Raw genomic sequence first — 19253 nt, forward strand, 5'->3', positions numbered from 1 at the left:
ATCTATCTGCATTTAAGATTGGTTTTAAACAATGCTTTATTTTCAGGTAGAAAATTTTCAGAGTTTTTTATTGTAAATACTTAATCAGCTACCCTTAAACAAGAATTTTCTTATTTTCTGAAAGTTCACTATAAAACAGCAGTTGAAAAGATTTCTAAAGTTTGTTTTAAACAACCCCTGTTCCATGTACATGAGAGCAAATGCATACATGTCGTCAGATGATACTGTTCATTTGTTTCTTTGTTGCCAATAAAACATTACAGCAACTATTTATAAACAACACACTGAAATATTAAAGTTAATATACGAAGGGACGAAACTCTTCTTTCCAAACAAATCAATGCAGCCAGTTCATCGGGGGGAGGGTTTTCTTGATGTAATCACTTAGTTTATAACTTCTTTACAACAGTCCATTGATAGGAGTGCAGATTTGATGTTTTGTCTGTGTACTTGTAGTAACATCAGGAATTGTTTATATAGTAATTGCTGTTTTGTTTCTTTGTATTTTCACAAAAATGAGTGAAGTTAGAAAAGAACTTTGACTGTATAGCACTTTTTTAATGTGACAACATAACATTGTCCCAGGATTGTATTTGTTTTATCACCGAATGATAACTTGTGGAAATCGAGCAGTAATAGTTGATAACTTACTCAGGAAATGATTAATGGTCAGTCAGCTATCAAAACACATGCCTGTAATTGTGCATGAGTTTGTTTGTCAGCATAATTCGTATCAACACCAGCTATATCATGGCTTGATGCATCCCTCTATTTTTCCTTGAGCTACAACACAACACAGTAAACTACCTGACAACAGCTTTGGGGCATATAAAAAATTATGATCACTCAATGTACATCTAAAAAATCGCAGGGTGAAGTCTTTTTCGTTTTCCTAACAGAAGAAGGCAAAGTTGACATTTTTTAGGTGACTTGGTTGCCCACATTGCTTAGTAGCATGACCCCTGATTGAATGCTGAAAATTTTCCACTCTAAGGGCATACAAGGAAAAATTGTTTTTTATTGACCGGTGTCAAATCAATGAGGTCATACCACTCGCAGCATCCATTCCCTCCTGACGAACTTTTTTTCAATCTCATTAAGTTAGCTCCTATTACAGTTAAGGGACACTGTTCCATGACCCATACATGTTCAGACTCGTGAAAGGGATGATTTTGGTATCAGCAAGGTAATATCCGAGGTGTGATCCAATTCCAACATATCAAGACCATACCCACTCACATTTTTCTTAATGGAATTTCTTCTGGGGCTTGACATTGGCAAACTCGTCTAGTCTGCCAACAGTAATTATGCATTCTCTCTCCATCATCAATATATTGAGAGTGTATGTACCCTCAGGAATATCAGAGACACATGGACAATATCTGCATCAACTAGGTAAGACTTCCTACTGCTGAAGGTTGAAATGCAAAACAACCCCACCAGTACTGGTCGCTTGACTAAAGGGAGTTATTAAAATCAATATACTTGGAACTGTCACAGGATGAGTTATTATAAGGAAGATTTCAGCTCATGAATTACGAGTACCTTCCATGAACCTGATCTTGACTATAAAATGACAATGACTGGCATGCCCAGTCTGATTTCTCAAGTTTCTATTTGCTTGACATGTGAGAACTGAATCTTCTCAGGTTAGTGGTAGCTGCAGAATGACCACTCCCCATTGATGTAAGAACATCATTTGACTCCGACATGAATTTCGCACAATTTGCCTAGGAAACTTGCCGGTGAGACAATGATCAAGTGTGTAATCCCACAGGAATTTCCCACGTGTATAAACTAACCTGAGAAGTTCATCCTTTTAGTAGAGCAATCATGGATGACACAGGTAGAGGTACGATGCTCAGCATTTCATCCTCTTACCGATTCTACTAATGTAATATGATCAGGCAATGTATTTGATAGAGTAAATTATGTTTCTCCGATAATAAGCCTGGTATAATGGTTGTTGTTATTGTTCTAGGGTTTAACGCCATTTTTCAGCACGAGATAGGCATTACATGGCGGCCAGTATAACTGGTGGAGGAAGAACCTGGAAACCCAGGGAAGAACCACTGACCCACAAGAAGCTCGGTATAATGGTAGCTACCTTGTGGGTAGAAAGGGGAGTTAACGTGTAAGAGCTGCTTCCTTTTGTCTATATAATAAATAGAGAGTTATTTTCCCATTTTTCCTGAAAGGCTAGATCCAGACGTAGCAAAAATGTTATCCTAATGTAATGCTATCAGGTAAGTATTATTGGAGAAACATAATTTATTTAAATATTTGCTTTGACTATGTTTGAAAGCTTCACAAAAAATCCAAAAGATTATTTATAGGGTTCCCACGCTACTGGGAAATCGGGAAAAAGTTGGGAGAAATTATACATTTTTCTCGACCATGAAATGTCTTGGAATTTTGCAAATATTGATGTAAGTCTGGAAAAATCCGGGAATTTTCCACCACTACTTGATGCCCATAACAATCACATAATTGAGTCGTAACTAAAATGATTACGAGTTAAATTTATCGAGTTCTACCCAGAATATTCAGAGGGTGCAGTATGAATCATTTGGTTGCTTGCAATAAACATATATGCTGAGTCAATCCAAATGCCGAGTGGATTAGATTCGTCTAGTAGACTTTTATTTTCAAAGTCAGCTTGATATCCATATCTTTATGTGGAAGGTATGAAAACCAGTCTAGCATCACAAGAAGCCAACATGGTGGTGGCAAAGCGTAGCTGCTAACCGGATGGTCTAGCAAACTTTAAACAATGTTAGATTGAGTGATACATGCATGAAATTGATATGAAAATTACGTGTTTTCTCAGAAGTTGTGATACATGTATTAAAATCATTATGTCTTTAATCTGTTGAAAGATAAGATAAAACTACGTCGTTGATGAAATGTGACCTGGTACTTGCGATTTGCATTGCTAGTCACATGAATATACAAATCTAACCCACATTTTCAAATGTAAACAAAAAAATACAAAAATGTTAAATGAAAATTTTATACTGGTTGTAATAAAAATACTAAAACGAAAGAATTCAAAATTCTCCATATTTATATATTCCGAGAACAACTTATGGAGTTTTGTTGTTTCACAAGACTATCAAATTGACATGTGCTCTCTGCTTGATAAATCAGACTGGCCAGATTGCTGCTTTTTACAAAAGGTATCTGACTTTCATTTAATAGAATTGAATTTCTGTACAACAACATTATAAAGGAGTTTGTTGTTGATAACACGTGACTGTTGGACTTCTGATGTTGTCATTTGAGATTTGTGAAGTCATGTGACTAGTAATGCAAATGGCGAGTACTGGGGCAATTTTCATTTATGCCGTAGTTTCATCTTGTCTTTCAGTGGATTAATAACATAACAATTATAATACTTGCCATTTCTGAGAAAACAATTTATTTTCTTATCGATTTCATGCAGGTATGAGTCGATATAACATAAGTTCATATTTTCTAAGACCACCGGTGAGCGACTACCATATGTCGCTACCACATGGTGGCAGCAAATTCCAAATTTTTGATAATGCGGTTGCAATGACCCCACACCCCAACCTAAATGTCCAAGTATGAAAAATGGGTTGGGAATATTCAGAGGAAACTCCAATTAGAAAACAGACTGCTATTTATTTTAAGCCAAATTTGTAGTCCAAATTGTTGAATCTCAGAGCTGAAATGAGAAATATTTCATCCTTTGCATTATATATTAAAAAACGATATGAGCCCCTGTATCAATACAGGTTGGGGACTGGTTTAACAAATTACAAGAAGACAAGTAGATTTTACAGAAAATTCAGTCCTTGTTTATACAACAGTACATAATTTTGAAGGTCTTTTGTCAAAATTTAAAGCAACTCTTTTGAAAATGTTTTTTTTAATTATTGATTTTTAACCAGATCGTCTTAAGGAGATTAGGTTGTTTGAAAAATCTTGTTTGGGATTTTATTGGCACAGACACATTCAGGTTAAACTCTTTTCATTACAAGACAAGATTCTAAATGTGTTTATTGTTTTGTTTTTTATATATTGTAACAGGAAATGTTACTTTCACTGTGATGCATATATATTGCTATAGAATACTTTAGAATTAAAGGGTTGAAAGGAAACAAAACACAATTTATGTTCATTAAGTTGTTCCCACTTAGCAACATAATAAAGCAAAATAAAGTTAGAATTTGTATTCTGTACATTGAAATGACTTTACATGCCAATTTATAGGATTATAATCAGACTTGTTTTGTGTGAAACATTTTGTGGTTTTGTACATGATAATGTTGTCCGACTTTGATGTTTTTGGAGAGCCTTGAAAGAGAAACATCTTTACTTTTAGAAAAAAGCGTGTTCTATAATCTAAAATGTTCTTTAATTCCATTCAGTAATGGTCATATGTGAACATTGAAAAAAGTAATTTCATCCTGGAAAAACCCTCAAAATCATGTGGAAATATATCTTTAAAAAAGCGTGGGAACCATGTATTTAATTTCAAATTATCTCCCTTAAGACATGGTTGGTATGTTCATGTTAATAATTTGTAACATCAGTGGGGGATTAAGTTGATGATTACTATATTGTGTGCAGACACCTGTGGGGGATTAAGTTGATGATTACTATATTGTGTGCAGACACCTGTGGGGGATTAAGTTGATGATTACTATATTGTGTGCAGACACCTGTGCAAATGCTGTCATGTACATGATATAGGGTTTGTTCAGTCTAGTTTAGAATTGTTTTGCCTTTTTCTAGTGATGTTTTAGAAACCAAAGGAAAAAGTATCTTGTTTAAGGGGCAGTTAAGTATTTTTACCTATTTGTAATTACTGTACTATAATATAGGTGTGCCCTATCAGTTAAAATGAATGACAGTATGTACTGGTAATTTCTGCTGTGCTCTTTTGAAGTCATATGGCCAAAATACATTGCATAATATTTCTCTATCCAAACATGCACACTTTCAAGTATGAATACTGGGCATATAAATATTATACTTTCTTGCAAAATGTGATTTTAATATACTTTCAACATAGTTTTTCTGCTAGAAGATTAAGTATTGCTTAAAACTGATGTTAAATGCAAATATGCATATTGAGAAATGGAGGACAAAAAGTGCAAGAAAGAGAAAGTGTGTACACAAACACACACACACACTGTTTCTTGCTTTGGTCCCACTCTGTCCAAAAGGAGATGTCACTACTCCCCTAAAGTTCAAATTTAGCACAACCCGTGATTATATAGATATGCACTTAAAATATATATTTAAACTTTTTATTAGAAATGTAACTTTTATTTATCATGTATTTGATTGGCTGTCTGTCTTTATGGGATTTTACATAAATTACTTCACAGTAATCTATTAGTTATTGTAATAAAGTCTTAGATATTCCTTATAAATTTAGTTCTAAGTCCTTGTCTAGGCTTCTGTTACATAGGATACTTGTGCTATGCCTACTTTACTTTGTGATAAGAGGAATATTCTCACCATAAGCTTTGTCAGATTAGTCCAACATTGGTAATATTTGTATAAAAAAATAATTCTTTTTTCAGATGCCATTGTTGTTACTGAAGGTGGTATGCTTGAAGTCAAATTCCTCGGGTCACAAAGACAGGTATGGAATGATAAGTTTATAAACTCATAATTACTATATAAATCTTATTTCTAAACATAGTCTGATAAAAAAGCAAAGAAACATTTATTTTGAAGTATGTTCTTCAAACAAAGATTTTATGACAAGATGCTACATTATCAGAAAGTCTGTACTATATATTCAGGATGGTGCTGTCATAATCTATAATACCCTTCTAACATTTTCTATCTATGCCCACACCCCCTCAGTAATTAAGTTACACAAAAACAGTGTGCTCTTGACATTCATTCTCAGATAGGACATTGAAAAGACTTCTACATGTCACATTTCAGGCGTTAGCAGACATGGTGAAGAAAGGCCCAGCAGCTTTCCATCAGCCACAAGAAATGTATAGATTGTTCCTCTTCCTTGGACTATTGCCACGACCACATGAGGCAGCTTCTCTGATGCCAAACTCTGTAAGTCCTGCCCTGTATGATAGTTCCAAATTGGTACTTGCATTCAGTGCAGTTAGGGTTATAGAGAATTTTGAATTGGAGAAGGTCAGGTTTTCAGAAGTTTCACTGTATATCCTGTGGTTTAGGATATGTACATAGTTCTAATTCAGATGTCATAGATGAATCTCAAAATACAAACCGCTTTTGTTTTTAAAAATGCATATTTTCAAGGCCAAATTATGGTTGATTCTGTTCAGTAAGTTCCATGAGTCAATTGTGTTTTGATTGCCATGAAACTTTATGCACAGATTCTTCCTACGGTTGAGTTGGTCCTAAATGAAAATGGTACAACTGTGGTCCAATGTGGTCATCACAACGGCCATCTTCAAAATCTTGTCGCTTCCTGTCCTGAATGGATTGGATTTTCACTAAGGAGTTCTTATGTTCTAAATGAAAATATTGCCTTTCTGATGTCTGATATAGCCATCACAGTAGCTGTCTTGTAAATCTACTTATTGATTCATCTCTTGAATGAAAAGTCATATTGACATGTAGGTTTCACCAGAAGACTTCTTACGATGCATTGATGAAAATGGTCCCTATCTGACATACAATCTGACCACCAAAGCAGCCATCTTGAAAATCTTATTTATTGCTGCTCCTTCTGAATGGATGGTCCTACCATCATGTGGTTTTCACTAAAACACTACTTATAATGTATGGTTTGCCATAAATGGAAATGGTGCAGATCTGATGTCCAACATGACTGCCACAGTTGCCATCTGGAAAATCTTGTTACTGTAGCAACCCCAGTCAAAATGACAAAGTCTTCATATTTGCATTTTAATGATTATTTTAAAGATTGATTCTTATGGAGTTCATGACAGCTTAGCAACCCCAGTCAAAATGACAAAGTCTTCATATTTGCATTTTAATTCTTATGGAGCTCATTCAGACTTGTTCTGAACAGTTAATTTTTTAAATATAAGTTCAAAAGTTTTAAGTTGACAAAAATTGGCTTTTCAGTGAATTTTTGCCTTATTTAAATGCATGTTTAATTCTTTTAAGTTGCAGACTCGACACGTTTAATAAAATAAGTATTTCCATCACAACTTTTGGTCTAAATAAGATATCTCATTGAAACTGGGCAGTCTTATTGCAGTTTTCGGCTAGAATTCAAAAAATATCTACAGTAAATTAAACTATGCCACTAGATTTCAGTGTAGGGAAGAAAAAAGGGGTTTTAAAAAAAGTTACATTTCTAGCAGACAATTCAGATGCTGGACAAAATATTTCTTAAGAAGTCATTTAATTCAGAAGAAAACATTGGCATACATTATAAACAGTTCATCAAATTTTCTATGCTCTGACAATGCCCACTGACGTCTAGAATTTAGACATTCTGGAAGCATTCCATTCGCTATGACAAATCAGGCTTGACTTCCTGAACATCATCTCTGTTGGTCCATATAAAAACTCATGCTTTCCTACATGGTGCAGTGAATTTAACTATCAGATTATTATTATTATTAATGTCACTTTTAATTTCATGAACACATCCAGGGTACCAAGCTTCCTGGTATGCTATGATAACATTTTCCTTGAGCTGGTCTAGAACAGGCAACCGTTGACATATTGTATTGAGTTCATCTATTTCACTTTCATAGAGTTCATCAGTGTCATTCGGATTTCATTTTCTCTTCTCTGGTGGTGGTTCACTTATTTGGTCCAATATTTCATTGCACACATGTTTCTGGTGTTCTTTATGTTTAAGACACAACTCTTTTCCACCACGACATGCACTCTTCCACTCTTTTTCTGTGAGAGTCATACTTTCATACCACACTTTCATTCTGAGATGGTTTCTCTTGAGTAGTTGAATGGAGGAGTGATGGTGCATTTAGGTCTACACTTCTGACTGTTATCCAGGTCACCAAAGTGGTGTTCACAGCCAAGATTGGTCACTTGCATGAACCATGTCCTCATAAATGTCTTTGGATCGGCTGCTTCGCTGTACTGCTCACCAGGAAAGAAATCAGAGAGTTGTTTTTCAGTAGTTCCTACCATTGACTTACACATTGCAAGTAATAACTTGATTCAGTAATTTTCTGTCAATCTTGGTAGATTTTGTCACTTCATAGTGTTGCTCAATTGCAATGTCATACACCACCCCCAACCAATGTTCATCACTTTCAATCAGTTTGGGTTTTTCTGTGCAATCTTTTAAATACTTTTGCAAGTTTTGAATGTATATATACAATTCTAATTTTCCCAATTTAATGAGTTTCCAGTGGGGGCCAGACACTCTAATATACATAAGCCCTAGGGTTAGCAACATAATCACAGTATGGTCAGAGAGTAAATCTGCGTCTACAGATAGGATTTTTTCATTCAGTGCTTGTACAGTTCTGATGACTTTCTGGAAATCCAGGTGATGTACTAGAGTCTTGGCTGCTGTTTGAAATAAACTGTTGAACCTATTGTTTTGATAGATCCTGACTTTCAGTTTTATTCCAGGAGCAAAATATTTGTATCTTTAAATTAAAAAAAAAAGAACTGAAAGCAGTTATACCAATTATTCCCAGCATGTCAAGTTTCGCATTTGCATTTACCCAAAATTTACAAAATATATGATGCGATCATTTATATGATAATTTACGCTATATTTCTCAAAATATTTAATAAATAAATATACAAAATAAATACTTACCGATACAAAACATTCTGACAATGTACATAAATCACAGCATTCGTCTTGTGATCACAGATTTTTCACATCGATGTTATGTTTATCATGAAACCAACATGGCGACTTCGTCCACGTCTTATGGACGTCAACTTGGTGAAAGGCGTACTTTTGAAATTAAATGCAGGTACTTAAATATTTTTTCAGAAAAGCCAATTTAGTTTTGAAAGGAAGATTAGAATGTGTATTTTGTAAAGGTATATTGAAAATTGAAATATAACATTTTTGAGTTGAAAGATATTAGCGAGACTTTAGGGACTATTTTCTTAGCACATGGTCATCATATGCAAATTTTCAGAACACCATCAGAAACGTCATTCATTCCCCATTCAATTGACAAATATCTCATTAATATAGATGAGGTTCTAATGACCCGCATTTGCAAAATAAACACACTGGTGTCAACCCACACATAGGAAATAGCAATTAACTGAGAGCCGACAATTTTGATAACTGAATGATAATTACATCACCATATGGTTATGCAATAAAAATACATATTAATGAAATTTATATGCTTTTGTAGATAATTTAAAGCCCTTTTAAATAATGTTAACTTCATAAAATATGTTCTTATAAATATTGATTTTAATGCAAATTTTGCGCACACAGTATAATAAAAGTCTGTTTTCAATTTACTGATAAGGAATAAGCACTCTTTGAGATTGTTAGCTATTGCTATTTCTCCTGAACAAAAAGTAATATGTCTTTTGGTCCTAAATGAAAATGGTGCTGCTTTCACATTTAATGGATGGTTGTATTAACATGTGGCTTCTAATAAAGGACATATTGCAGTGTCTAGTTGGTCCTCAATTAAAGTGGTGCTGTTCATATGTCAAATATGGCCATCACAGTGGCCATCTTAAAAATCTTGTTGTCAATCCTCAGTTAATGGTCTTATCAGCATGGGGTTCTCACTTAAAGATTTCTTATAAATCAAAATCTTGTTGATCTGACTTAAAGAAGGTTGGTCATGTGTTGTTGTTGTACTTTCACCAAAAGACATGATGTCTAGTTGGTTCTAACTGAAAATGGTGCCAGTCTGATGTATAATATGGCCACCTTAGTAGCTATGTTGCAGATTTGGAAATCTTTTTTTTTTTAAAAAATAAAAAAAAAACAAAAACACAACATCATATCATCAATGGATTTCTGCCTAAAGACTTTAAGGTTTTTGCTGGTCCTTCCTAAATGATGTCCTGCTGGTCCAATCTGACATCAAGCAAGTCCACCACAGCTGAAAATCTTGTTGTTGCTGAAGAATGTCAGAAATGGTTTCAGCAATAAATGGAAGAAATGGTCTTTTCTTGAATGCTTAGAAATTTCTTTTTGCCAGGAGAGCATCAGTCCTGTTAAGGTACACTTGTTTGTGATTTTGGACTTGGTCTTATAGCTGTGTGTAAAATTGACATTTTATGAGAAGTTTTATAATCCAACATTTTATAAATGACTATCCTTAAGGAATCCAGTCAAGTTTCAATATCTGATTTTTTTTAGGAATCCAGTTTCGGTGTCAAGTTTAATGTCCAACCTTGTTTTGACACAGCAAGTATCGAGCTAGCATCCTCCTGATCATAAATGGAGATTGCTAAGTAGCTTTGTTGATTTTGTTCACGTTTGAATTTGAAATAATAGAATTACTTTGAGATCATTTGAAGAACCGCCATATGTAAATTGCAGTTCACCCAATCAGAAATACAGAAACTATTGATTATGGGCTCGTGATTTATGATAGCTTTTTTCTTTCCTCAGTATTATGTCACATCACCTTAAACAAAATTCTGTTCATGAGAACTATGATAAATTCACGATTATCATTGTTCTTAAAAAGAGTAAAAATGATTGCATTTTTTTATAGTGCATGCAACAAGAACGGGAAGTGCGTTGCATCATATATTGTATGGTTAATATTTAGGTGCTTTCATGTTAGAATAGGTCAGATATTTTAGTGGTAGAGGACTGGAGTTTCCAGAGGTAGTGAAAGAATAATAGCAAAGAATGCACTCCAATATATCTTAAAATATTTTTCAATAATTATATTTATGTCTGATAAACCTGTGGGAAAGTAGAATAAGTCCAATGAGTCACCTCCACATATTGCAGGAAGAAACTGTTGTAGACAAGAGTTGTGATGGCACATGCTATGTTTGCAACCATAACAGTGCGAGTTTGAATCTGCCATTTTATCTGTCCAGGTCAGCTTCTGTGCTGTGTCCTTGGGCAAAGAAACTTGTAGCCAGTTGCTTTGGTGCCATCTTCACTAGCCAAGATTACAATATGTTAACCCTATCTACACCTTGGCGGATTGATTAGATATTTGAGTGCTTTGTCAAAGTGACATCTACTGGATTTCATGAGTTGTCTCCCTTAGTATGTAATGCCAACCAACAGAATGTAACAGCAGTGCATTGCTACTTTGTACATCGGCTAGAAATACTGAAGGCAACTGACTTCAAAAGGATACATTGTAAGTTTAATATCGTAAGCATGAATATGTAACAGGGAGAAGCCAGTACAGGTTTATTTGAGGAAAAGGATGTATTTGTACGAAGACGGATCAGCAGTTGATAATTGCACATTTATCAGTACATTCCATTTGTGTGCTCCTCTTGTGTCATTCATGAAGGAACACTTGATTTTGATTGGATGCAATGGCTTGCTGCTTCATCCAATTAAATTTACAGACCCAAAGCACAAAATTATCTAATCAACACACCATGATGTAGATAGGGTTAACACATCGAAACCTTGGCTAGTGAAGATGCCTTAGTGCTAAATAACCTCAATTTGTTGCTATGTAGTAAACTACCAAACCTAACCAAACGTTATATATGCTTGTGTAATTTCAGACCTATCATAAAGAAGCATTGTTGAATGTTATGTTGAACCAGAATTTGACGGGCTTCATCATCAGCTGTATCCAGCAGTGGGCTGGAGGAGGTGGGTGACATTTTTTACTCCACATTCAAATAGCATTTGAGGAAATTCCTTAGCATAGAGGCAAAGATGTAGTATCAAAACAAGGAAAAAAACTTTTTTGCTTTACAATGGAAGGGGAAGAAAAAGAAATAGATCTAGTGGTTGTAGGATGCTAATAAGTCTAGTCCAAAGGCAAATGACTTGGACCATAATGCACTGGCAGATTAGGGTCTTTGTGGTATGTTCTACTGATTTCATCTAACAAACTGCAGAGACTTAGATCTACTGATGCATGATGCATTGGCAGATCCTGCTCTATGTAGTTTGTAGATGGACATGATTTATAAGCAGTATATATGGTAAGTTCAGATTAAGCAATAGTAAAAAATGATACCTGATCTCAGTTTGATATATCATCTTAGTAAGGCAAGAGTTGTGTCAAATGAAAGAAAATTTTCTGCCCAAGCAACATTGTTTATATGAGACAGTATTTGAATGAGGGATATAGCTGTATGGGATTTTAGACAAAATTGTGCCATGCCGTTATTGTAGATCATGCAACAATACTTTCACGGATTGAAATTTCAAGTTAAATTAAGTGAAATTCTTTAGTTAAGATTGAATTATTGAACTTAATACATTGGATATTCACTATAATATTGTTATGTGGAGCCATATAAGTGTACTGTCTTGTGAGGTCACCTTGTACCAAGGCAGGTTCAATATCAAGATGACATTCATCTCCAAAATAGGATCCATTGCCATATCTATGTCATTCAAGGAACCATGCTGTATTGAGGTGCATTGTAGAGAGGGTCCAATGTATGATGATCGGGTTGTTTTGTTCTTTTCAGAGTATGAGCATCATGGGTGTACGCTGACGTTCCTGTTGAACTGGGCCTGGGATAAAGTCTCTCAGACTAAGCAGCAGATCGACAACACATGTAAAACCTTCTTCCAGTCCCGATGTTAATTATGCTTGTGCTTTTTTTAAGAGATGTTCGAGAGATCTTGTTTCTTTTTTTACTGTGGAATGTATCCTTCCTTGATTGTTTCAATATTAATTAGTCACATAATTAGTGAAGGCCAAACTGTCATACATGTCTAATTGATACTTCCTGAAAATTACAGTTATTACAGCCTTTTTTATAATTTATCAAACTTAGCTGAAGACTCTTTTATTGCCTGCAGATCATAAGTTAGACATAAGGTTGACTTTTCAGATGTAATTGCCATTGTTGTATGCATTGGTGTTACATTGTTTTGTAGTAGCTCAGTTTCTCTTACACTGTTTTATGTAAAGTCACTCTCCAGTGACTTGGCTGGGAATTTGGAATGTACATTGGCATAGTAGGTGAGAGATAGAAGATTTCTTGTTTGAAAACTTTAAATATTTGTCTTAAAGCTCAGGGTTATAATCTTTAAGTTTAGAATACCTCTAGTAAGGTTAAGATGATAAATAGTCCACAAACACCTGTCTATACCATCCTTTTAATTGTGTTGGTTTGATTAACAATTACCTATGCCGGGGCCCCGAGTGGCCGAGTGGTCTAAAGCGCTCACCGTTCCGGATCACTGCCATCTAACCTCTGTCTGTGTGAGTTCGAGTCCAAGGCTCGGCTAGCGTGGGTATGTGAGAAAGCCTGCCATTAGCTTCTCGTGGGTTGGTGGTTCTTCCCTGGGTTTTTCAGGGTTCTTCCTCCACTAGTTATACTGGCAGCCATGTATAGCCTATCTTGTGCTGAAAAATGTCGTTAAACTCTAGAACAACAGCAACAACAACAGCCTATCTTGTGCTGAAAAATGGCATTAAACCCTAGAACAACAACAACAAGCTATGCCATCCTTTCAGTCATGATTGTTTAACAAACACCTACCTATGCTGTCCTTACAATCTTAATGGATTGATTAACAAATGCCTATGCCTTTCAATCATATTTGTTTGATTAACAAAATTTCCTACTGGTAATAGTGTTAATGACGGCAGCATCAAACCTAATGACAGCGGTTTCTGTTAGATGACAGTTACTAAAATGGGTAAAGCTTGTTCAGTCACCATTGCATGGGTGTACCCTTGGCTAAAGTCTTAGGCAAGATTCTTGTAATTACTGAAGATTTTAAAATAATTGAACTCTGCAGACCTATGATCCATCATAGATGTAATTGAATAAGAATTTAACTTGCACTGATGTGTTTTCCATGTAAGATGAATGCATCATATAACCAGAACCCGAAGTTATCAAAACTTTTGAAGATGAACATTTAGCTCAAAATTTGAATTTAAATTTTGGAAGTGCAAGCACCATTGTGTCACTGTAAACCCAAATTAGTGAAAATGAAGTTGCATAAATGTTAATTTCAAAATCCAGTTTGCTTAGAGGAGCTGGGTGATAGTGAAAACATTTGTTTTCATGTCTATAATCTGTAGACATTTTCAGTATATTGTCTCAAACAGTTCACATTTAAGTGTAATTTGTTAGAAATAGTATTAATATGTAAGTGTTTATCTGTTGAGTTTATAATCTTGTTTTTTCTAACCTAAATAGGTACCTGCCTGTATGATTGGTCAGGTATAATGCTTGACCAACGGTCACTTGAAACACTCTACACCTGCTACAAGAGACTAAATAGTGTCATTGTTATCTTCAAAGCACTTGTGGACCAGTCGTCAGCAATCACAGAACAAGGTAGGCAACCAGTCTGCAATTTACTATATATATATATATATATATATATATATATTTACATGCATTATCAGTGTTATTCAAATGATGCAACGTAGCTAAGACAATCATAATGGTCACATGCTTCCTTTCATTGATCAATGCATTGAAAGAGGTGATGATGCAAGATCCCGTCCATGCTCTCAAGAATTAAAGTACACATAGAAAAGTTGTAGAACACAATGTTACTTTCTTCCATTCAAGATTGGGAAAGAGGATATGACCTCTGAAGTGCTACCATCGTGGCTGGAGTGGGTACTGTGCTTGGCTTACTGTGTAGTCTCAAAAATGAGATTGATCACAAAAAAACCAACTGGAGCCTCCTAGCAATGGTAAATAGATGTGATAGGTAATAGTTTCCTTCCTTGGCTATTGATGGTAAAGATGAAATTTTTGTCTTTTCAGGAGGGCTGGATTAGAAAGATAGCAGAGTTAATTTTTTTGACGTTAATGTGATTGGTGGAATTTAGTCATTCTGAATTTTAACTTTTCCTTAAGCAAGCCTAATTAATGGAAAATGTAGATTGTGACCATGTAGATACGCCTGTTTAGTCCTCAGAGAGCATCTCATAATTGCAAACCAATCAATAAGAACAATATCAGTAAATCTTAATCTCGGTTAGAAAATTGGTTTATTTTTTGTTGTTGAAACCAGGACTAGGATCTACCACCACATTACAGGATGATGAGGAACTAGGAAAGTAATTCTGCTTCTGATTACAAATGAACAGTGTAGACCTTGATCTGCTGGTACAGTATGCAGACCCAGCAGTGGGTAACTTTATCAGTGAAATAAAATGAACAGTGTAGACCTTGATCTGCTTGTACAGTATGCAGACCCAGCAGTGGGTAATTTTATCAGTGAAATAAAATGAACAGTGTAGACCTTGATCTGCTGGTACAGTATGCGGACCCAGCAGTGGGTAATTTTATCAGTGAAATAAAATAAATATAAATGTGACATACAGCAATGATTAAATATAAAATGTAAAGATGTTAAAATTATGTAAAATGTTCACAGAATTAAAAGAAACAAGTGGTCTAGAAATGATGTGCAGTTGGTCAATTTGTCCATTAAAGGGTCCATGCATGGATTAATGTAATGTCTCTTTAAAGCATTGAAACTCTAGTCAGATGAGATGTCCATCATTTTAGAATGGTTGTAAGAATATTTGGAGGTTTTTGATTGAAATACATGTGCATTTTTGTCTATCTTACAGGGCTGTCAGATGTGGAGGAAAAGATTGCAATTACCGGTCTTATTGCACAACACTTACAGATGGTTTTATGGTTTCTGGATACTAATCTCCTTCCAGAAAATGATGGTAATAATATATGATAAGGGAATTAACCATTATTTGTCTCAGGAGATTGTATGTACATTACTTTTTATGGAGCATGTCTTTAGTATATGGTAAGACAGGTATTTTTTTGGGTGGCAATGAGCATGTCTCTAGTATATGGTAAGATGTAATTTTTTTGTGGCAATGCAATGAGCATGTCTTTACAGTATGGTAAGATGCATATTATTTTGGTGGCAATAATCATGTCTTTAGTATATAGTTAGATGGGTATTATGTTTTGGTGCAATGCAATGAGCATGACTTTAGTATATGGTAAGACATTATTTTTTGGTGGCAATGTACTGATCATGACTTTTGTATATGGTAAGACGGGTATTATTTTTCGGTGGCAATGTAGTGAACATGACTTTAGTATATGGTAAGACAGGTATTATTTTTTGGTGACAACAGTGGTGGTGAGGTATAATCTGGTTGAATTTGCACAATCATTTATATCGGCGTGTAGTGACCTAAATTTGCACATTCTTTCATGTCTGCAAGTAGTGACCTAAATTTGCACAGTCATTTATATCTGCCGTTGTGACCTTATTCTCATTCTTTTCTATCAGCTGGCAGTAACCTAAATTTCAAGTCAATATCATAAGCTGGTAGATAATAAAATCTCTCACTGGTGATTGATGTTTCAGTGATATCGTTTGCCTAACACTGATGTCATTCCCATAATGGCTAGTTTTGAAACACACCTAGAACTGCATTGATTGGTTGGTAGCTAAACATTTGCATGGTGCATGATGGATAAAAGGTATTATTTATTAAAATACTTTTTCAAAGATAAAGGTTGTTTGTTATCAGTGGTCCTAGACATCATGATGCAGTTGTCATATAATATTTCTTACTGCTGTAGATTAAGCCTGTACAAAATATTGAGCATAACTAATTCACAGATTAATGGGAGTTTAGAGACCTTTGATGATTACGTAATGAAAAGAAGGTTCCTGCAGCTATCAGTTTGCATAATTTACCTTTATATATACCATGCCTTGCTCATCAAACAAAAGAAGTTTATTTTGCATACTTTGAGTGGTCACTGCTGAAATGCTCCAGTGACCATAAAAGGCAAGGTGAAGACACTGTTTGGTTAAGAAACACATGGATGCTGACCGTGGAAGACAGGTCACCACTGATTACATGACCGTTATTTAGGAAATTTGCTTGGGAGAGATTAGATAGGGAATTGTGACTGGGTGACTGCTGAACTTCGGTGATCATTAAGACTAGTTTGACTGCATATTGGAATCCCAGACAGATGAATTTTTTTCATGTTTTGGCATCATCATCATCAGAATATTGAGAATACCTATGGCTTGAAGCGTTCAGATATTGCTAATTAAATGGAATCAAAAGGATGAATATAACTTGAAAAATATTTATATTCACGTACCTTAACACGAAATGTTTCAAGTCTTTTCTTCTTTTAATCTTTTAGTAGAGAATTGAATCTTTTTTAAGTAAGTTTGAGAGAAATATTTAGGAAAGTATTTTGAGTAAGATATTTTAGCAATTACCTTTGAGGAACATTTCCTTTTGAAAGAATTGTGTATTGTTTGAGGTGCTACACAGAAGCTGAAAAACTTTATAAAGGGAGGTAACCAGTGATTAATCATTTCCTCTAAGGATTAGAACTGGAATGGTGTCCTGTGAATATCCTCTGTCTCTGTGTCTTCTGTCTGTCTGTCTCTGTCTCTCTCTGCACATACTGTTCTTAGTAATGTATGAGTACACAGCTTGCCATAGGTTCTGCATGATACAAATTTTCTTCCTAGCCAACAATATATGTGCAGTTACATAGAAATTCAGCCACTGTTAATTGATTCTTTAATATGAATCGATTCCATTTTATTGTTTAAATGTGTTTCATGTGTCAGAGCTTGGAAATTTGAAGAAGATAACATCTAAGGTTTAAAACAAACAGATGATATTTAGTTTATACCGACAACTGACATATACAGTAAACAAATATGATAGAAGTACTCCCTTATGGGCCTGTATTACGCTTTGATAATAGATATTACACCCAAAGAGTAAAGAAACCAGAAGAAAGAAAAAAAAACATAAATTCGTTCTCATTTACTCAGTTACTGCCCAACACATTTACATGCCAATTCTTTTGCCTGCAGAGGCAGAGGAGTTATTGGATGACCAGTACAGTTACCCAGCAGGAACTCTGATCCAGGCCTACAAGAATCGCAGACAAGAGGCTCAACAGTTAGATAGGTATGTTCCTTAACATTTCTTAAATTTAGAAACAAGCTTGGTTTTGTGGTGTTTAATGCGGTTTCTCAGCACATGATAGGCTATAAATGGTATCCATTATACTTGGTGGAGGAAGAACCACTGACTCCCAGGAAGCACCGTCAATATTTCTTCCATATTCTTGTTGGTCCAGAAAAGTGGTTTGAACATATTGGTTTGTAGTATTGCCCTTGTTAGTCTTTGAGTCTATATATCTGTCCATCATACCCACTACAAATATATAACGTGTTGGCCATGGCCAGGGCCTGAAAATAGCAGTGGTCTGAGGTTTGGGACCTGCAGTTTTCCCAGTCGGACCCGAGAATTAAATGTCAAAAGTCCTTTGGACCTCATGCATTTCCAAAAAATGGATATTGAAATTAATCATCTTCAGACTTGGAGTTGTTTTTTAAAGTGAAATTATGTACAAGCAATGTTACTCAAAGCCTGCTGGTAATTTTGCATTGTATATAATAGATTGGAACAACATTTATAGAAAAATGTGCGAGCCATTACTATTTTACCTGAGAATTTAAGTATCATTACACATTAGTATAAAAGCTGCAAGGCCTAAATTCTGCTCTCTCTCAATATATGACTTCACCTTATTACTTGGAAAAAGAAAATTCCAAAGTCAGCGGCTTGAAACCATGTTCACTGAGACTCAAGATTTCTGATGTAATTGCTGGTAAAAAATATTTACACATATTGCAAATCTGGTTCGATACCATAAGGTTGAATTAGCTGCTGACTACAACAATAAAATGCAATCTGACTGACAACACTTTCTGCTCCAGTGGACATATCCAGACTTGCCAACTCTTATGATTTTGTTGTAAGTCTTACGAATATTACCCCCAAAATACAGACTAATGGCATGTAAGCAAAAACTAAGGAAAATGATAGTTAACGAAAAATCCAGATAATTGGTTCATCTTTGTTTGACATGGATCCAGGTTTCTTATTAAAATTAGTGAAATAAGTAAGGGAACCAGGCTAATTTTACAGCAGCACCCTAGACGCTTTAAACTGCACCTACACTGGACAACAAATTTTTACAAAAGTCATGTTACTGAAATAAAATTAGTCAATTCTTATCAATTTTTATGTGCTGAACACGAATATGACAGTCAAATTGCAAAATTGGCTCTAGTTTTTTGTAATCTGCAAGAAATTAATGTTTACATAACGAAATGCATTCCAATAGTAAAAGGTCAACTGTAATAGCCT

General features: G+C 34.9%; 1 protein-coding gene across 1 annotated transcript in view; it reads left to right on the top strand.

The window, feature by feature from the left end:
• Positions 1-19253, top strand: part of LOC149781207 (uncharacterized) — a 170457-nt gene that overhangs the window by 53813 nt on the left and 97391 nt on the right. The window contains exons 12-18 of the mRNA XM_089935274.1: positions 5562-5623; positions 5935-6060; positions 11635-11725; positions 12559-12648; positions 14251-14391; positions 15648-15752; positions 17909-18005. Coding sequence (XP_089791400.1) covers positions 5562-5623; positions 5935-6060; positions 11635-11725; positions 12559-12648; positions 14251-14391; positions 15648-15752; positions 17909-18005 — 712 coding nt within the window. The remainder of the gene's footprint in view (positions 1-5561; positions 5624-5934; positions 6061-11634; positions 11726-12558; positions 12649-14250; positions 14392-15647; positions 15753-17908; positions 18006-19253) is intronic.

The sequence above is a fragment of the Sinohyriopsis cumingii genome, chromosome 15 (genome assembly GCF_028554795.1).
Source record: "Sinohyriopsis cumingii isolate HCF-2022 chromosome 15, ASM2855479v2, whole genome shotgun sequence".
Lineage (NCBI taxonomy): Eukaryota > Metazoa > Mollusca > Bivalvia > Unionida > Unionidae > Sinohyriopsis > Sinohyriopsis cumingii.